Source organism: Callorhinus ursinus, unplaced genomic scaffold, assembly GCF_003265705.2.
Source record: "Callorhinus ursinus isolate GAN/ISIS: 27379988/994484 unplaced genomic scaffold, GSC_fseal_2.0 scaffold5, whole genome shotgun sequence".
Classification (NCBI taxonomy): Eukaryota; Metazoa; Chordata; class Mammalia; order Carnivora; family Otariidae; genus Callorhinus; species Callorhinus ursinus.
In genome coordinates, this window is record NW_027397067.1 from 54142076 (window position 1) to 54161236 (window position 19161).

Genomic DNA, 19161 nt, shown 5'->3' on the forward strand with positions numbered 1-19161 from the left:
TAAAGGAAGTGATCTTTTACTGGAGAAAGACTTTCATCACTAATAACTGTTAAGTTTATTTGAAAGAAAAGAAAACTTCCTTTTTCCTTTCTCTTTTTTTGCTAAAGCTATAAGAAATGATATTTTATTAAGTGGAATTTGAGTAATGTTTCTATATAACATAAAACTTTTAATAATTCATTAATAACATATAGTTCAAAGAACTTACTCCTCTATTTTTTTTCTTTAACTAGGTAAATAATTGGCTCCTTATTAATAAATGCAACTATAGAAAATAAGGTAAGATTCAGGTCTAGAGATGCTACTTTTGAGATACTGGCATGCAACTGAGCTAGACTAATAAGCAGTTACAGTGTTACTCCAAGACAAAGCCTCGCAAATGTGGGCTTCACATGGAATCCAGTAACTCTCCTCCGATCTTTAAGTGCAATTTAAAGAGGCACCATAAGATGACACACTTCTTTAGGAGAAACAAACTAGTTTTTCAGCTAAATGGAAAAATAAGTTATAAAAGAATTCCCTAAATATTAAGAAACAAAACATACTACTTTAAAAAGAAGCCCTAATACCCTAATAAAATGACAACATAAGAATTAAATTTTAAAAACACTTTTTTTTTTTGCTTTCCTAAGGCATTTTCTACTTTCTAAAAGCACTTCCTCCCAACTGATGTTTCTCTAAAATTAAGGATTGTAAACTGATAAAATAAACTGACTTGGAAGTATAATGCCTCTATAAACCTGTGTGTTGAACTGCTGCCATCTGCTGGCTCCTGACAAAACCTCAAGGTCAGACAATTGTGTGGATTTCCTTTCTTGGGCCCTACAGCCTTCTCTTTGACCACAATAGTGTTTAGCATGGATTTAACAGGGTGGAAGTATTTGTAAACCAGCCACTCCAAAAGAATCTCTCTGAGATTTGTTCATGTGTGCCTCCGACAGAAAAAAAAAAAAAAAATATATATATATATATATATATCAGACAATAAAATGGGTATTAGAACAACTTTTCTGCTTAAATAAAAAGCCAACGTGTAATCAGTGGCCAACAATCTTCACCTGCCCCCAACACAGAAGTTCAAACAACAGGTCAGTTTCCTTTTTTGCTGATCAGAAAAATAGTAAGAAATAAGTGTGGCATTCTTCTGCACCGCAGGTGAAGAGTTTCTCAAAACTTGGTCACTGGACCACAAGCAAAATCATAGGAGGTCCTTGATAAAATGCAGATTCCCAGACCACAGACAAGCCTGACATACTCAATCTGAATTTTTAAGAACCATAACCTGAAATTAGCTATCAATTATTCCAAGTGATTCTGATGTGCAATACAGTTTGAAAACCAAAGACAAAAGCTGAATTAAACAGAAAACAAACTAAAATAACCCCAGATATGGTTCTTTAAAAATAAAATAAAAATACCCTTCTAAAATTTGATTAAGGAAAAAGAAAAAAAAGAGAAAGGAAAAACTTGAAAGAAGATAATCTTAAGAGCATAAAACATGCAAATTTACAGCAACAAATCTGAAAAGAATAAGAAGAAATGAACAATTTTCACTAGCAAAAAAGTACATTATTAAATTACCAAAGAAACAGTTTGACTAAACCAGTTACCACAGAATCAACTGGTGAGGTAATTAGAAGACTATCACTGAAAAGGAAAAAAGGATATATAATAAAATAGGTCCAAAGAGGATCTTTATTTAACATATAAGGAAAGGGTCATTCCAGTCCTAAACTGTTCCAATTCCAGAAAGCTCTCCAATTCCTTTAAGGAAGTGAGCAAAACGTTAATGAAAATCTGACAGATATCACCAAAAACAAAATTTAAGAAACTATTAATTTGTGAAAATAAATACAAAAATACTATACATATATAAAGTATGTGTTAATCAACTTTATGTTATCAGTAAGGCTTCTGGTCAACAGTAAGCTACTAGTTAGGTTTTGGGGAATCCAAAGTTGTACTTTTCTACTGCAAATTTTTGATTGTGCAATGGGGGGAGGGGTTTAGCACTAAGATTCCCAGTATTGTTCAAGGGTCAACTGTCAATTCATAGTCTGCTGTGAATTAATAAACTAGAAGAAACTTTATTTTGTATGCTACAGCATTCCCAGTGCCTACGACAATGTGTAACATATAGCAGGTATTCAATAAATATTCCGAAGGTCAAGTGAAGAGTATAAATTAGATTATGTGACTTAGTTAGGCTCTGTAAGTCAGTATTAAGAGAATTTCCAGATTTTAGATTTGTCTTCCCAATCAAACAAAACATAAAAGAATCTAAAAAATTTAAGTCCTTAAATTTAAAAGACACAGTAAAATACAAATTATGCATATGCAGAGTATGGACATGTATAATCATGTATAGATAATACACTGCCTATGTATGCATACAGGGCATTTCTTTTGAATGTACACACTACCCAAGTAGATAGGGCATATAGAGTGTATGTGTATATTGTGTCTTTAATGAGTCCATAGGTAAAGAGACTAAACTAAATAAGGAACTATAACTAGTTATTCTAAGATGTCCATAGAAGCCAGAGAATAGGTCAGAAAAAAGGAATCAAAAACATTAGTCTTTGCCCTGATTCCACATCAAGTAAGTTATCTTAATAAAATTACGGTATTTGATTTCCTGTGAAATCTTCCCAACGGGAGAAGAAAACTATATTGACCAGTCCACACTGCTTATAGTATTTCAAATGCTATCATTAAACTTTCATTCCACATTTCCAATCAATTTTGTGACTTAAAATGGTTTTAGTATTCTAAATCATGATTACCAATGAGTGAATTGATAAAACCAAGTTTCTGGCCCAAAACTGTGACCCTATCCACACCCGTCTCCCGGCCAAGCATAGTTAGAACTAAAATGAATCAATCTTTCTTTTTAACATTTCTCTTTGCTTACCACAGAATAACATGACTGTTCCTCCCTCCCTTCAAAACCTGGCCTCTGCCCACCTTGCCATCCTCCTCTCCAACCATAGCCCGCATACTATTTAGGTCCTTCTATACATACTCTTGTGTTTCAGCAAATCAAGCTAGAGTACCTATAGTGCACACACATGCCTGTGGAAGTTTGCTGAATGTGCCTCTTAAGTCAGGTGCAGACACAGCTGCCTCAATCTGCATGGCAAATTAACTGATCCTTCAAAATTCTGTTAAGGGGCGTGACATCTCTTCTGAAACTTCTCTGAACACTTCATCTTTCGACATTTTCTCATTTCCTTCTCCATACTATGTCTGCATCTTATCCCTACTTCCCCTGTTACATGTTATCAATTTATTTGTATATGTGGTTACAAAGCACATAACAGCATTCAATAAATGTTTGCTGAAGAAAAATAAATACTTATTATTCACTAAAATTATTTATCGCAATAAACCAAAGACTCATACCTGAGCCTGAAGAAGAAATAAGAGAAAAATCCTATCAAGAAACCAAGCCTGGGTAGCTCAGTTGGTTAAGTGGCCAGCTCTTGATTTCCACTCAGGTCATGATCTCAGGGTCCTGGGATCAGGCCCTGTATAGGGCTCTGTGCTCAGCAGGGAGTCTGCTTGAGGATTCTTTCTCCCTCTGCCCCTCCCCCCCACACATGCTCGCTCTCTTTCAAATAAATAAATAAATCTAAAAAAAAGAGAAAGAATGCGAAAAAGAATGCAAAGCCAACTCCAAAGGATAAGAACAAGCTTTAAACAGCTGTTATTATTTCAACAAACATATTGACCAAGCCTCCTGCTGGGTGGCAGGATTATAGAAATATAAGAAAAACCCAGGGCCTAGACTAAGGGTTGGCAAGCTATAGTCAATGACCTAAATCTGGGCAATGTCATTTTTAAAAATAAAGTTTTATTGGAATTCAGTCACATTCATTTTCATAGTCTAATGCTGTTTTCATACCACTATAGCAAAACTGAGTAGTTGTGACATAAGACTGTCTAGCCTACAAATCCTAAAATATTAATTATCTGGCCCTGTGCAGGAAAGGTCTGCCAACCCCTGGTCTAGAAGGAATTCAAAGTCCACACAGAGCTGAGGGCCAATTGTTTGAATATTCCCAGAGGTGCAAAGGGAGGATGTCAGGGAAAGCTTAATAGATGAGATGGTTTGCTGGGACTTAAGTAAAGATTGGGAAGCAACCTGACACAGAACTAAGGAAGAATGTTCCAGGTGGAGTTAATCACATGGGAAATGGGCTGAAGGCAACAGGATACAGAGCATATCTCGGGATCTGCAAGAGTTTGGTACTGTTAGGGTATAGTGAACAAAATGGTAAAACACAAGGTTGGAGAGAAGGGCACCATAAACTGCATATACCAAGATGAAGAGTTTGTATTTTAAAAATATATATCACGGGGCACCTGGGTGACTCAGTTGGTTAGGTGTCCAACTCTTGGTTTCAGCTCAGGTCATGGTCTCAAGGTTGTGAGATCAAGCCCCACCTCTCTCTCTCTCTCTCTCTCTAAAATAAATAAATAAAATCTTTAAAATACATATATGTGTGTGTGTGTGTGTGTGTGTGTGTGTGTGTATGTATACACACAACATTTTGTGCTTACACTTGCCAAAAAAATCAAAAACAAACAGAAAAAACAAACCACTTCTGAAAGGACACACAGGAAACGAAAAGAATTTACAAGAAAACACAAATAAATGGGAAAATATTCCATTCTCATGGATTGGAAGAATTGATATTGTTAAGATGTCCATACTACCCAAAGCAATCTACAGATTCAATTCAATCCCTATTAAAACTCCAATGGCATTTTCACAGAAATACAACCATCCTCAAATTTGTATGGAACCACAAAAGACCCCAAAAAGCTAAATCCCAGTCTTGAGAAAGAAGAACAAAGCTGGAGGCATCATGCTCCCTGATTTCAAACTATTTTACAAAACTATGGTCATCAAAACAGTATGAAATTCAAGACAATGGAACAAAATAGAATCCAGAAATCAAATCACACATATATGATCAACTGATTTCCAAAAGGAGCCAAGAATATACAATATGAAAAGGACAGTCTCTTCAATAAACAGTATTGGAAAAACCTGACAGTCACATGAAAAAGAGTGAAACTAGACTACTATATATAAATACACACACACACAAATACAATATTTTATTTAGCCATAAAAAGGAATGAAATCCTGCCATTTGCAATGACATGGATGCACCTTGAGGGCATTATGCTATGTGAAGTAAGTCAGAGAAAAACAAATAGCATATGATCTCACTTATATATCAAATCTTAAAAAAAAATCAGATTGATGATTCTGTAGATGCAATGTAGAACTATGCTAGAAGGAGGGAGTAGTCAGGAAGCTATTACTATTCTACTGACTGTTTAAAGCAAATACACTAATAACACATGAAGTAAAATATAGGACGAAAATAGCTTGAAGGATATAAGAGAAGTAAAAGGAAATATATTATTGTAAAATATTAAGTAGAGGAAGACTATGATAAGTTAAGGATGAATACTATAAACTCTATATTAACCATTAAGAAAATGATAATACAAATGGGTTTAGATAAAAGCGAAAAGAGAAAATTAAACGGAATTTTAAGAAAATTTGCTTAATCCAAAAACAGGTAGGAACAGAGAGATAAAGAAAAAAAGGACAAGACAAACTGAAAAGATAGCAAAATGGGAACATAAACCAACCATATCACTAATTACATTAAATATAAATGTACTAAGCCCTTCAAATTAAAGGACAGATTGTCACGCTAGATACAAAACAAGACCCAACTACATGCTCTTTACAAGAGATGTACTTTAAAAATAACAACACTGTCATGTCAGGATGGCTGAGTGGTCTAAGATGTCAGTCAGACTAAAAACAACACTGATAAACTGAAAGAAAAAGGATAGAAAAAGATGAATATTACTAATAAAAAAAGCCAGCACAACTGTATTAATATCAGAAGATTTCAAGACAAAAATCACTCCCAGAGTCTAGATATGAAGAGGGGCATTTCATAATGCTAAAAGGACAAATCCATAGCAGACAAAATGTTTGTGCCCCAATTAACACAATTAAAAATACAAAAAGCAAGAATTAAAAGGAAAAATAGACAAATCGACTGTTATAGTCAGGGTTAACACTTCACGTTAGAAAAAGCAGACATGAACAGTTACATCAATACTGATCTATAAAACCCATTAGAGTAGTTGCTCATTGGTGGGAGTGGAGGAGAATACTTAAGTGTAACAGGAACAAAGGGAAAAATTAAAACTGAATTAAACAGATTAAAGCCTTATATAGACTAATGATAGGAATGATTCCATATATTAAAGATATGTGTACCTCAATTCTCTGGACATCAGATTAAAAAGGAAAATTAAGAATCAAATTTATTGGAAAATGCTAGCATTACAGATATTTTTCTTACCAGCATCACCGTTAAATTCATAACTCTTCCAAGGTTATCAATGTAGTAGACACTGTCTTGATACCATGAATCACAGTGTAGGTAATTATACATTCCAAAAGCATGCATGTGTTCCAGTGTATATTGATCATCTCGAAGTTTTACTTCTGCCACGGCTGAAATATAAGAAAAATAAACATACACATCACAAATTTGTCTCAGATTATTTCTTTCTGCAGAATGCTTACAAGGTGAAGAAACTGCAGAAAGCTAATCACAAAGGTCTCTGGGACAAATTCACTATATTATTTATTCCAAAACAATTTCTAGGCACTGTGTATAGAGGATAAACAGTAAGTAAAACTGAAAGATCCCTGACAGTAGTCATAAGAGAGGGCCTTTCATGCCATTACCATCTTTTCTTTTAGGCACCTCTTCCTTGTAATTATGAATAAAAAGAACAGGGAAATTCTAAAATTGAAGGTCTTCTGTCTTTTGGGCAAATATTAAGTATTTTATAGGGAATTTTTGTAGTTTTTAAAATGCTTTTACCTCTATTATATCTCATTCCTTTTTTTAACACATTAAGAAATAATGTTTTTATTATTTCATTATACAATTATGGAAACAAATTAAGCACAAATGGTGATTTCTCCAATGTTTTATCACATCTTTCAAGAGTACAGAACAAAATATTCTACCTGTAATAGAAACAAGGTTTCCTAGTTAAAGAACAGTGTTTTCCACTAGGGCATTAGCGATTTCATAATTTTATTTTTACTTTTTTCCACCTTTATTGTGATGTAATTGACATATAACATTGTATAAGTTTAAGGTGTACAATATAATGACTTGATATATGAACATATTGTGAAATGGTTACCACAGTAAGTTACTGAACATATCCATCACCTCACAGTTATTTTTTTTGTGATGAGAACTTTTAAGATCTACTCTCTTAGCTACTTCCATAATTTTTTTTAAAGATTTCATTTATTTATTTGACAGAAAGAGCACGTGAGCACATGCACAAGTAGGCAGAGCAGCAGGCAGAGGGAAAGGGAGAAGCAGGCTCCCCGCTGAGCAGGGAGCCCGATGTGGGACTGGATCCCAGGACCCTGGGATCATGACCTGAGCCGAAGGCAGCCACTCAACTGACTGAGCCACACAGGTGCACCTACTTCCATAATTTTAATCTATTAAATGTGATCTCTGCTTTCTCTCTTTCTTCCCTCATATGCAGATAAGAACACTTACAGCTCAGGGCTGGCCATGACTTAGAATTAATTTCTGCTCTGACAGGAAATATTTAAGTAAACTATGCTGGGCCTATACCTTACCTTAATATAAAACTCAACTTACTGTAAATAAAAAATTTAAAAATAAAAACAAAAACTCAACTTACTGTATTCTAATTGCAATTTTTTTTCCATAATGTTCATCAGTTCCTATTTCTATTACCTGCCTTGAGTCCTTCCTGACTTATATTCATTCACTGATTTATTCAGCAATATTTTAATAAGCACCATTGATACAATGATGAGCAAAAAGCAGAGAATCTGGGCGCCTGGGTGGCTCAGTTGTTAAGCGTCTGCCTTCGGCTCAGGTCATGATCCCAGGGTCCTGGGATCGAGTCCCATATCAGGCTCCCTGCTCAGCGGGAAGCCTGCTTCTCCCTCTCCCACTCCGCCTGCCTGTGTTCCTGCTCTCTCTCTGTCTCTCTGTCAAATAAATAAATAAAATCTTTAAAAAAAAAAAAAGCAGAGAATCTACCTTCTTAGCACTTATGATTCAGTGAGGAAATGGACATTAGTTAAATAATCACATAGGTAAATATATAATGAAAACTGTAACAAATGTTGGGAAGAAAAATTACCGGGTACCATGAGAACAAATAACACTGCGCACTGATCTATGGAGGAGGGGAACTGATGAAAGCTTTCAGAAATACAAGCCAAGCTAGAAAGAATAAAGTTAATTTATGAAGAAATATATCTCTATGCACACGCGCACACACACACACATGCAGAAGGAAAAGCAGGCAAAGCCGGAGGTAAAACTTGCGTTCAAAGAACCAAAAGAAGGCCAAACTGGCTGAAATACAAAGCACAATGGAGATCTGTACAAGAAAAGGCTACAGATAAACAAAGCTAGAGAACTGGGCAGGAGTTGGGTCATGAAAGGCCTTGTCTTTATCAATAAAGTTAATGTAGTTCATTTAAGTTTTTAAGCAGGAGAGTAAAGTTCAGATTTGAATTTATAAAAGATTACTTATAACTACAATATGTAAAACGGACTGAAGGAAAGCAAGGTAAAATCCAGTGTAAATATTAATAAAATGAAACCTCACTAAAAATACAGTGGAGAAGCTAGCAGGGGGAACCCAACCATTCAACATCAATTACAGGAAGTATTGTTAATTACAGACCCCAAGAGCAGAATATTCAATAGGAAAGAATCACCAATTACAGGCCCCAAAAGGGAAAAGATGTACACTGCATCTCCTACAAGAAATGGCACTACCCCTGCAATTCAGTTAATGAGAAATCAACATTACCCTGTACCCTAGCTTTTCAGTGGACTTTCATTCAAAACAGCCCCTCTCAACTTCCTCCTTCTTCTCCATAAAATAACTTCCCTCTCCTTTGTTTGCTGAGCTTGCCTATGGTTTTGCTGTAGCTTGCATGTGCCAAATTGCAATTCTCTAATATTCCCAAATAAATCCATTGTTGACAAAATAACTTGGCTGTTTTATTTTTATGGTTAACACCAGGAAGATCCATTAGAAAGTTATTGCAGTCATCTTGGTAAAGGATGAGTGACTAAAGTTTGGAGGCATTTCAAGGGTAAAATTGTAACTTTATTATGGATCTGATGTAGGTTGAGGAAACTGCTATTTATAATTCAAGGAAATACTTATTTTATAAGGAACACTTAGAAATATATATTCCACTGATTAGGAGGGAAACAACCAATTCTTGGTTTTCTAGCACCACAGTGTGGATGAAACTCAATACTGCAAGAAATGTGCAAGGTAATATAATGGCCCAAATAATAATGATATGACAAATACATTTTCTTCATATTTGTACCAAAGACCCTGAGCAATCCCAAACAAGCCAGAGACTTCTTAGCCCTCTGCCTTATTATAATATCCCATCTGTGAACATTACGGTTCTGGAAAACCATTATTGGGTGACTATAATACAGCCTAAGTCTTCTGTTACTGCATTTGGACAAAATAATTTACTAAGTTATTAGGACACAGAAATGAGCATAGGGTATATTACATACTTAATAATTTGTAAAAGCTTATTAGTGTATAGAAAAAGCCGCATCTCTGGCCTCAAATGAGAAAGGAAAAGTTATCATTGCATTTTTCATGTAAACCATCTTGAGTTTATAAAAGGAGAGGCAGAACACCTGAAAGGAAAAAGCAGTGTCCACAATGTAACGAACTTAATCACTGGCAGCTCTCTTTCATAGAACCTCCTAAGAAAGGAGGAGGAGAGTATGGAGTCTCAAATCTCTGCTGGGATCTTGGAAATGGTGGAAGAAGGTGAACCTCTTTAACAGAAGGCTAAGAGGCCAGAGTAGTAAATATTTTATTATTTAATATTATCTTGCATCAGAAATAAAAGAGCTTTGCTAAAAAAAAATCCTTCTCTTTTTAGTCTTTTAAAAAGAACTTAGGGCCCGACAAGAAGAAAATCTCCTTAATCTTTACCTAGATTTCTCATAAAACATGTATGAAACCTCAAAAACCTATAGTTTCTCATTCACAAATTATTTATTGAATGTCTACTACATGTACTGTGCCTGGCACGGGGCATACACTGGTAAGTATAAAACAGACATGATCCTTGTAATACTGTTAAAAATGGTTACAATTACTGCTTCTTGGCCTTTCAAAATATACTGTTATGTTGAACCATGTGCAATTGCCAATATTCAACTCTTCTGACACCAATTAAATATGATTCATTCTAAAACCTATATAAGCAGAGTAGTTTTTAAAAAAAGTGGGCAGAGAAACAAAGAACATTAAAACGTTGACTTACAAAGCCTACTTCTTAGGCTATTTATCTTCTAATCATACCCAATAAATTAAGTCTTTTCGCCTACTCAGTTTGCTATTTGTGTATAAAGATGTAAAAAAAAAGTACAGTAACCTCCTGCCCCATTATCTGCAAGGGATATGTCCTAAGATCCCCAGCGGATGCCTGAAAGCACAGATAGTACTAACCCCTATATATACTTTTTTTCTTATACATACATACATACCAATAATAAGTTTAATTTAGAAATTACGCCTCGTAAGAAATTAACAATAACTAATAATAAAATAGAACAATTATGGCAATAACCTGTCATAAAAGTTACATGAATGTGGACTCTCTCTCTCTCAAATATTGTATTCACCCTACTTCTGGTGATACTGTGAGATGATAAAATGCCTATGTGATGAGCTAAAGTGAGGGGAATGACATAGGCATTGTGATGTAGTGTTAGTTACTACTGATCTTCTGACATAAATACATCAGGAGGAGGATCACCAGCTTCTGCACCACAGGTGACATGGGTAACTAAAACTGCAGACAGTGAAACTAAAACTGTGGGTAAGATGTAACTACTATGTGCAAGTCCATGTTATGAATTCTGAAGATTTATGGAATATAACAGAACTAGAACTCGGAGCATTGCTCCCACTAACCTATTTTATATAATGCTTCTGCACAAATTAACACAATCATCTACCCCTCTTCCCCATATTTTCTACCCCAAGAGCAGATATGAATTTTACAGTAAACTCTACATAAATTCAATGGGTACCTAGCTCTCTTCTCCCTTTACTCCAATTATAGCCTAAATCTTCACCAGCTTTTACTCTCCCTCCACTGAAGAAGAGTCCAGAGACCACACACATTAGAAAAAAGCATGAGCTTTGACACTGTCAAGTAGTTTAAGTTACTAGCCTTTCTACCCTATCTCCTCATCTGTAATGAAATTTAATTAATACTTGTCCTATAAAATTATTGACAAGCTTAGCCTTAAACCATGTAAAGTATTTGCTATATGACACGTAAGAAGAAAAAGAAGTGTTGATTTCCCTGTTTCTCTTCTCCGGTCCATGGTTAATTGTCACATAGTTCTTTATTATTCCATTCTCTTCTACCTCTTCTAGAATAAGAGGGAAGTATTAGGCACTCACACAAGGCTGGGAAATATGACTGTTCCCAAAAGGTAGAATGGAGAAAACGCCTAATTCACGGGATAATGGGTAGAGTACACAGAAAACTTTTGTCTCAGTAGTGTGCAATATTAGCCCTAAACTGAACACTGCTCCAGACCAGTCTAACAAATCATAAATCACTAAATGAAATTAGTCTGTTTCCAGTAACTCAGTTGCATCCCAGAATAAAGTTGACCAAGTTTGTAAGAATACAAATCTATCCTCCAGCCAACAATGTAAAATTCACCATTTCTAGCATCCAGTCAAATATTACTACACATGCAAAGAGGGAAAAAAACCAAAACCCATAATGAAGAGAATAATCAATCTACAGCTCAACATAACTGACAGAGAAGTTATAATTAGCAGAACAGAACACTGGAAGTTATTAAAGTACATCCCTATGTTCAAAACAATAGACACGAAAAATGTAAAAAAGATGAAAACTGTATCTATGACGAAAAATACAAATAATGGGATTAACAACAGGTTAGACATTGCAAAAGAAAAGATTAGTGAACGTAAAGGCATGAAAATAGAAATTATCCAAAATGAAACACAGGAAAAAAGAACAGAAAAACACACACAAATCAAGAGCACTGATGAGCTGGGATCAATTTCCAGCAATCTAAAAATGGGCAACTGGATTCCTCAAAAAAAAAAAAAAAAGGAAAGAAATAATGGCTGAACACTTTCCAAATTTGAAAACTATAAACCCAAGGATCTAGATAGACCAACAAAGCACAAAACTCATGAAGAAAACCATCCCAAGGCACAACATAATCAAACTGCTCAAAACCAATGTAAAAGAGAAAAAAGACATGTCATGTATAAAAGAATAAAGATTGGAAAACACCACATTCCCATCAGAAACAAAAGCGAGAAGACAGTGGGTAACATCTTTAAAATACAGCTGACCTTAGAACAACACGATGGTTAGGAGCACTGACTGGCACACATTCAAAGATTCACCTATATCTTTTGACTCTCCATAAACTAAACTACTAATAGCCTACTGTTGACCAGAAATTTCACCAATAACAAAGTCAATTAACACATATTCTGTATATGTATTATATAGTGTTTTCTTAAAATAAGATAGAAAAAAGAAAGTGCTATTAAGATAATCATAAAGAAGAGAAAACACATTTATGGTCTGCACTATATTTATTGAAAAAATCCAAGTATAAGTGGACCTGCATATTTCAAACCCACATTTTTCAAGGATCAAATGTATTGAAAACGAAAAGGTATCAATCTAGAATTCTACATATGACAAAAGTGGTTTTTTTTTTTTTTAAGATTTTATTTATTTATTGGACAGAGAGAGACAGCGAGAGCAGGAACACAAGCAGGGGGAGTGGGAGAGGGAGAAGCAGGCTTCCTGCTGAGCAGGGAGCCCGATGTGGGACTCGATCCCAGGATCCTGGGATCATGACCTGAGCCGAAGGCAGACGCCCATCGACTGAGCCACCCAGGCGCCCCGACAAAAGTGTTTTTTGAAAACACAAATACAACAGCATAAAGGCCAGGAGGAAAGAAACAGAAGTATACTATTGTAGGGTCTTATATTACAAGTTAAGTAGTGTAACATTATTTGAACGTATCATGTAATAAGTTAAAGATGTATACTCCAAAGCAACTAGTAAAATAACAAAGAGCTATAGCTAATAAACCAAAAAATGTGATAAAAATGATTTCATAAGAAAATACTCAATCCAAAAGAATATAAGAAAAATGGAAATGGAAAAATGGAAAAATGAAAAAAAGAAGAAAATTTTGTCTTCCCAAAGACTAGAGAGGACAAACAAGATCAAAGACCCAAACTAACAAAATCAATAATCACATCAAATGTAAACAGTCTAATTAAAAGGTAGAGATTTGGGGGTGCCTGGGTGGCTCAGTTGTTGGGCGTCTGCCTTCGGCTCAGGTCTTGATCCCAGTCTTGGGATGGAGCCCCACGTCAGGCTCCCTGCTCTGCGGGAAGTCTGCTTCTCCCTCTCCCACTCCCCCTGCTTGTGTTCCCTCTCTCACTGTGTCTCTCTCTGTCAAATAAATAAAAATCTTTAAAAAAAAAAAAGGTAGAGATTGTCAACTTGAATAAAAAAGCAAGACTCAACTACTTCTGCCAATAAGAAATACATGTTAAATACTAAAACACAAACAGGTTAAAGGTTAAAAGATAGAAATAAATACACACACTATGGTAACATTTAGCAAAAGAAAGCTTGAGTGACTATTTTAGTATCGGACAGGTTTCAGAGCAGAGTATCACCAAGAATAAAGGCTATTTTTTAATGACAAAGGCGGCAATTTATTAAGAGGACATAATAATAGTATTTATGCAACATAACAGAGCTTTATTTTTTTAAAGATTTTATTTATTTATTTATTTATTTGAAAAAGAGAGAGAGAGAGCACATGCGAGAGAACAAGTGGGGTGAGGGGCGGGGGAGAAGCAGGCTCTCTGCTGAGCAAGGAGCCTGATGTGGGGTTAGATCCTGGAACTCGGGGATCATGACCTGAGCCGAAGGCAGACGCTTAACCGACTGAGCCACCTAGGCTCCCCCATAACAGAGCTTTAAAATATGTGAAGCAAAAACTGACAGAACTGCAAGGAAAAAGGGAAAAATCCACAATGGAAGAGATTTCAATATCCTTCTCCCACACAAGCACGAACTAAAAGTAACTATGCTGAGTAAAAGCAAGACAAAAAAGAGTACATACTGTATAATTCCATGTATATAAAACTCCAGGAAATGGAAACTAATTTATCGTGACAGAAAGCACAGCAGTAGTTGCTTAGGGACTGAAGGGGGTACGTGGAGGAACAGAGGGCTAATTACAAAGGGCACAGGAAGTTTTGAGGATGATAGCTAAGTTTAATATCTTGATTATGGTGAGAATTTCATGAGTGTGCATATATGCCAAAATTTGCCAACCTGTACACTTAAATACGTGCAGTTTACTGTCAATTATCCCAATAAACCTATTTAATGTGCGTATGTGATATAAAATCATCTGTTATCCACCAGGCACACTCTGGCCTAGAAGTAAAGCACTGAAAGATGGACACTGGAACCACTGATAACCAAACCAATTGTCTTAAAAGAGAAACCAGACACCAAATGCTACAAAGTATGATAAAGTCTATGACCAGGTACAGTAGGAGAGCAGATTACAGATTCTAATTTGTACAGATTCTGTAGTATAGATTCTAACTAGGTAGTCAAGAAAGGAATCTCTGAGTAACTAACATGTAAACCAAGATGAACAAATGGAGTATGAGTTAGCTAGGTGAAATATAGGGGAAAACATATACAAAGACAGTTACACAATGAGGAGTTTAGGAAAAAAATATGTACAGACTGTCCCCAACTTAAAATGGTTCAACTTGGGATTTTTCGACTTTGCAATGATGCAAAAGCAATATATTCAGTAGAAACTGCACTGTGAACTTTGATTTTTTTTTCCCAGGCTAGTGATATGCAGCAGGATATTACTGGTGATGCTGGGCCATGGCAGCAAGGTACAGCTCTCAGTAAGGCACTTGACTGATCATGAAGGTAAACAACACTTACAACCATTCTGTACCCACATAACCATTCTGTTTTTTACTTTGTATTCAGTAAGTTACATGAGACTCAACAATTTATTATAAACTAAACTTTGTGTTAGATGATTTTGCCCAACTCTAGGCTACTGCAAGTATTCTGAGCACACTTAAGGAAGGCTATGCTAAGCTATGGTGTTAGGTAGATTAGGTGTATTGAATGCATTTTTAATTTAACATGTGTTTGTCTGGACATAACCCCATCGTAAGTCAAGGAAGACCTGTATAAGGTAAATGCCCAGAAATGGAATTGCTGGGTCAAAGGGCAATCACAGTTTTATAAAAAAGGGAGTTTTTTGCTTAATTCTTTGGAATACATAACCTGACAGTTATTGTTTATGCAGCAAAGGGAACTTTAGAACAATTTACTAACATTATTTAAAACAAGAGAATAAAAATAAACCAGTATTCCAAGCTCTTTGAAACCAGAGCACATCTTCACCCTCACATCCTAAATGCAGTTTCACACACCATCCACTAACATTTTGCTGAATTAATGTACACTCCTTGGGTAGCAAAGAAGAAATCAAGTTGCCAAGAGGAACTCCTCAATCATACCTCACTATCTCTAGAAATGACAGTTTTTAAAAGAATTAACCTCTCCATCCTCCTCCTCAGGTAGCAATTCTTAATGAAAACCCCTCACATGAACTATTGCAAAAGCCTCCAAACTGGTCTCCCTGTCTCTATTCCTCCAATCTTCCAAATTCAACCTCAACAGAACCTAAGATTAAACCACTCAATCTCTAAATCTGTTTCTTCTCTATACCTAAAACCCTAAATGGCATCTCATCACCTCCAACTGTGTATCCCAAACACAGTCTCCAAAACCAACAATGGTGAAAAGAGGAGAAAACAATGACAACTTAGCGAATTATTAATAAAGTTAACGTATTTGATTTAGAGGACTATTGGGAAAGTTTGCTTCCTGCTTTTTTGATGTTAAAATATCCTTTTGCTTTTGAAAGAATGGGTGAGGACATCAGTTTTTAAGAAACATCTCCCGTAAGGAGCTAGAGTTTATCAAGCTAAGCCAAACAAGTCAGTCATAGCAAGACAATACCGTTTGATTTCAGTCATACGTGGAATTGAAAAACCAAAACAGATGCACATGGGGAAGGGGGAAAAAAAGAGGGAGGCAAACCATAAGAGACTCTTAACCATAAGGAACAAACTGAGGGTTGCTGGAGGGGAGGTGGGCAGGGCATGGCTAAATGGGTGATGGGCTTTAAGGAGGGCACTTGTGATGAGCACTGGGTGTGGCACGTTAAGTGAAGAATCCCTAAATTCTACTCCTGAAACCGATATTACACTATATGTTAGCTAACTAGAATTTAAATATAAACTTGAAACAACAACAAAAAAAGAAACATCTCCATTTAGCAAATTAAAAAGTTGGCAAATCTTTGACAGCTGAGCTTTATTTTTCATTTTAAGGGCTGGAGAAAATGTCTGGGAAACACTGACTTATACCCACCAGAGGTGTGGATAAAGTCCACAAGGCAAACAGTGCCCTCACCTATTTTTCTAAGTGGTCTCTATTTCCCCAGGAGAGTTTTTGCTCCAGCTATAGGAGGACTGCATCATTGTCCTACACACAACCTACTTACTCTCTCCCATTGCTCAGGCTTCTTCAGGATTGGAATGGCCTCAATACCAATTCCTCCTTTTCTTCATGCACTCTATTTATTGAGCACCTACAATGCTAAGCACTAGGGACAGAGTAGTGAACAAAAGAAAACATTACTGTCTCCATGGAGCTCACAGTCTAGTGGAGGAAACAGGATATCAATATAAAATTAAAAACTAAGATGATACTGCTTTACAGAGAATGGAAGGAAGGAGACTGGAATGGCGGGAAAGCTAGTCAATAAACTACTACAGTTCAGGTAAGAGATAACTGTGATTTGGAGAAGGGTGGAGGCAAAGAGAAGTCAAATTTTGAGCTGACTGTGTTACTGACAGACTGAACAGAGGGACTAAAAGAAGAAATACTCCATGACTCCAACATAGAAACTATATAGACTTGCACAATAGTCCCAATTTTTTATGCCTCCCTGGATCTATGCCCTTTGCTATGAGCTTGCTACACTGACCTTAAGGCTTGTTTATACGTCTTGTTTGGACCAATGGGACAAGAGCAAACTTATTCCAGGCAGTAGCCTGAAAAAAGTGCCTGTGCACTGCTACTTTTCTCTTGGATTAAGCCTGGGCTAGCCTGCTAAAAATGAGAGACCACATGGAGAAGAGCTAAGCAAAGACCATCTGAAATAATCTTATACCAGTCTATAGCCAGAGAATCCCCAAACATATGAGGAAGTCCAGCCAAGATGAGCAGAGCCACCAAACCACCATAACTGAACAAAGATGCAGGAATGAGTCCAACCACTACTAGAAGAACTACCTACCTAACTTGTCGACTTGTGAGCAACAATTAATTGCTTACTCTTCTGGCCACTGAGTTTAATGCACAAGCTAAACACAGGGATACCAATTACTGATATGGGGTAGAAGAAGGAAAGGAAGGGAATTAAAAGAAAAGCTAAGCTCATTTTATCTTACCCCAGTCAATGCTTACCTCTCCTTCAAAACTCAACTTAGATATCAACTCCTCCAGGAAGCCTTCCCAGATCCCCAGGCTGGTTTGGAAAGATATTTTAAGTACTTCCATTACGTTCTGTGCATAACCCAATCACTGCCTTACCACACTGTTTTGTAATTATGTTTATACTTTTCTTCCCAAGAAGCCAACTACACTTTTATGTTACAGACTGTATCATATTCATCCTGATACCAGCTTGTAACATAAAACAGGCTCTCTCAATAAATATTTCCAAATTTTATAAATCAATTAATAAACACTATTTGACAACAGTCCTTTAACTCTAGATCAGTATTTCTCAATGTGTGACCCACTGACAACATGCACCAGAACCAGTAGAGGTATGTACTAAAAATGCAAATCTCTGTGCTCTTTAATGAAAATGCCATTCATTACCTCGTAAGAAAGAACAAGGATGAATTTTTTGGCCAGCCTCAGATACACAAAACAAATAGCAGAAGTGTAGGTACTAAATCAACTTTTCCTCAAAATTTTCTAGAGAAGTTCTCTACGATAATGTCCTTAGTCTGACAACACCTCTGTTAACTGAAAACGCTCTGAACTGCAACGGAGTCTCTTCTACGAAACGGGTCTCCGCCAGAGGAAACAGGAACTGGGGGTCCTCTCAGGAGGTGTGGCTTCCCAATGCACAAGGTTACACACGGTTACAGGGGATGCTCGAAAGCGAAACAAGTCCTGAGTTTTCTCCGCAGCAGGGCCCAGCCAGAGACCGACAGGCGACCGAAGCCCAGACAGCAGCCGCGTGCCGCTTGACGAACCTCGGAGCCCGGGCGCCCGAGCCAGAGAGGGTCTCGCTAATTAAGAGCCGCGCCAAAGAGGCTCCCACTGGGTTCCGGGATGGGAATCCGTCTCCAGGGCGGCCACCCTCGGTCCACCCCAGCCCGACGGGCCGTGCAGAAGGCCCCGGTCGCCTGCCCAAGTCAGAATGGAAGAAAATGAGGGAAGGGTCCGGCCGCTGGCAGCCGACAGGGGAAAGGACTAGAGTGCCAGGGGGCGCCGCCGCTTCCCACCTGCGTCAAGCTCCAGCTGGTAACAGGGCAGCGGCTCGAGGGAGAGCTTGTAACCCTCGAAACGCGGATCCAACAGAGGTCTCTTCACGCGCAGAGAGCAATTAGCAGCCACCTCCATAGCCTTCCTGGGCCGTAGCGTGAGAATTAATAAAGCTCTTGTTGAAAGGTCCGCGCTTCGCTCGTAGCGCCGAGGATCCCAGGCGGCGTGGTTCCCATCCCAGAAAACGCTGCGGTGCAGGATGCCTTCTGGGAAATGTAGTGTCCATGAGAAAGTTGCATGACGGGCTGGGTAGTTT

At 37.0% G+C, this 19161-nt stretch overlaps 1 protein-coding gene across 1 annotated transcript in view; it reads right to left on the bottom strand.

Annotated features, from left to right (window-relative positions):
* Positions 1-19115, bottom strand: part of NUDCD1 (NudC domain containing 1) — a 76111-nt gene extending 56996 nt beyond the window's left edge. The window contains exons 1-2 of the mRNA XM_025871007.2: positions 18866-19115; positions 6408-6562 (exon numbers count right to left, since the gene is read on the bottom strand). Coding sequence (XP_025726792.1) covers positions 6408-6562; positions 18866-18983 — 273 coding nt within the window. The 5' untranslated portion in view covers positions 18984-19115. The remainder of the gene's footprint in view (positions 1-6407; positions 6563-18865) is intronic.
* Positions 19116-19161: the final 46 nt, after the last annotated feature.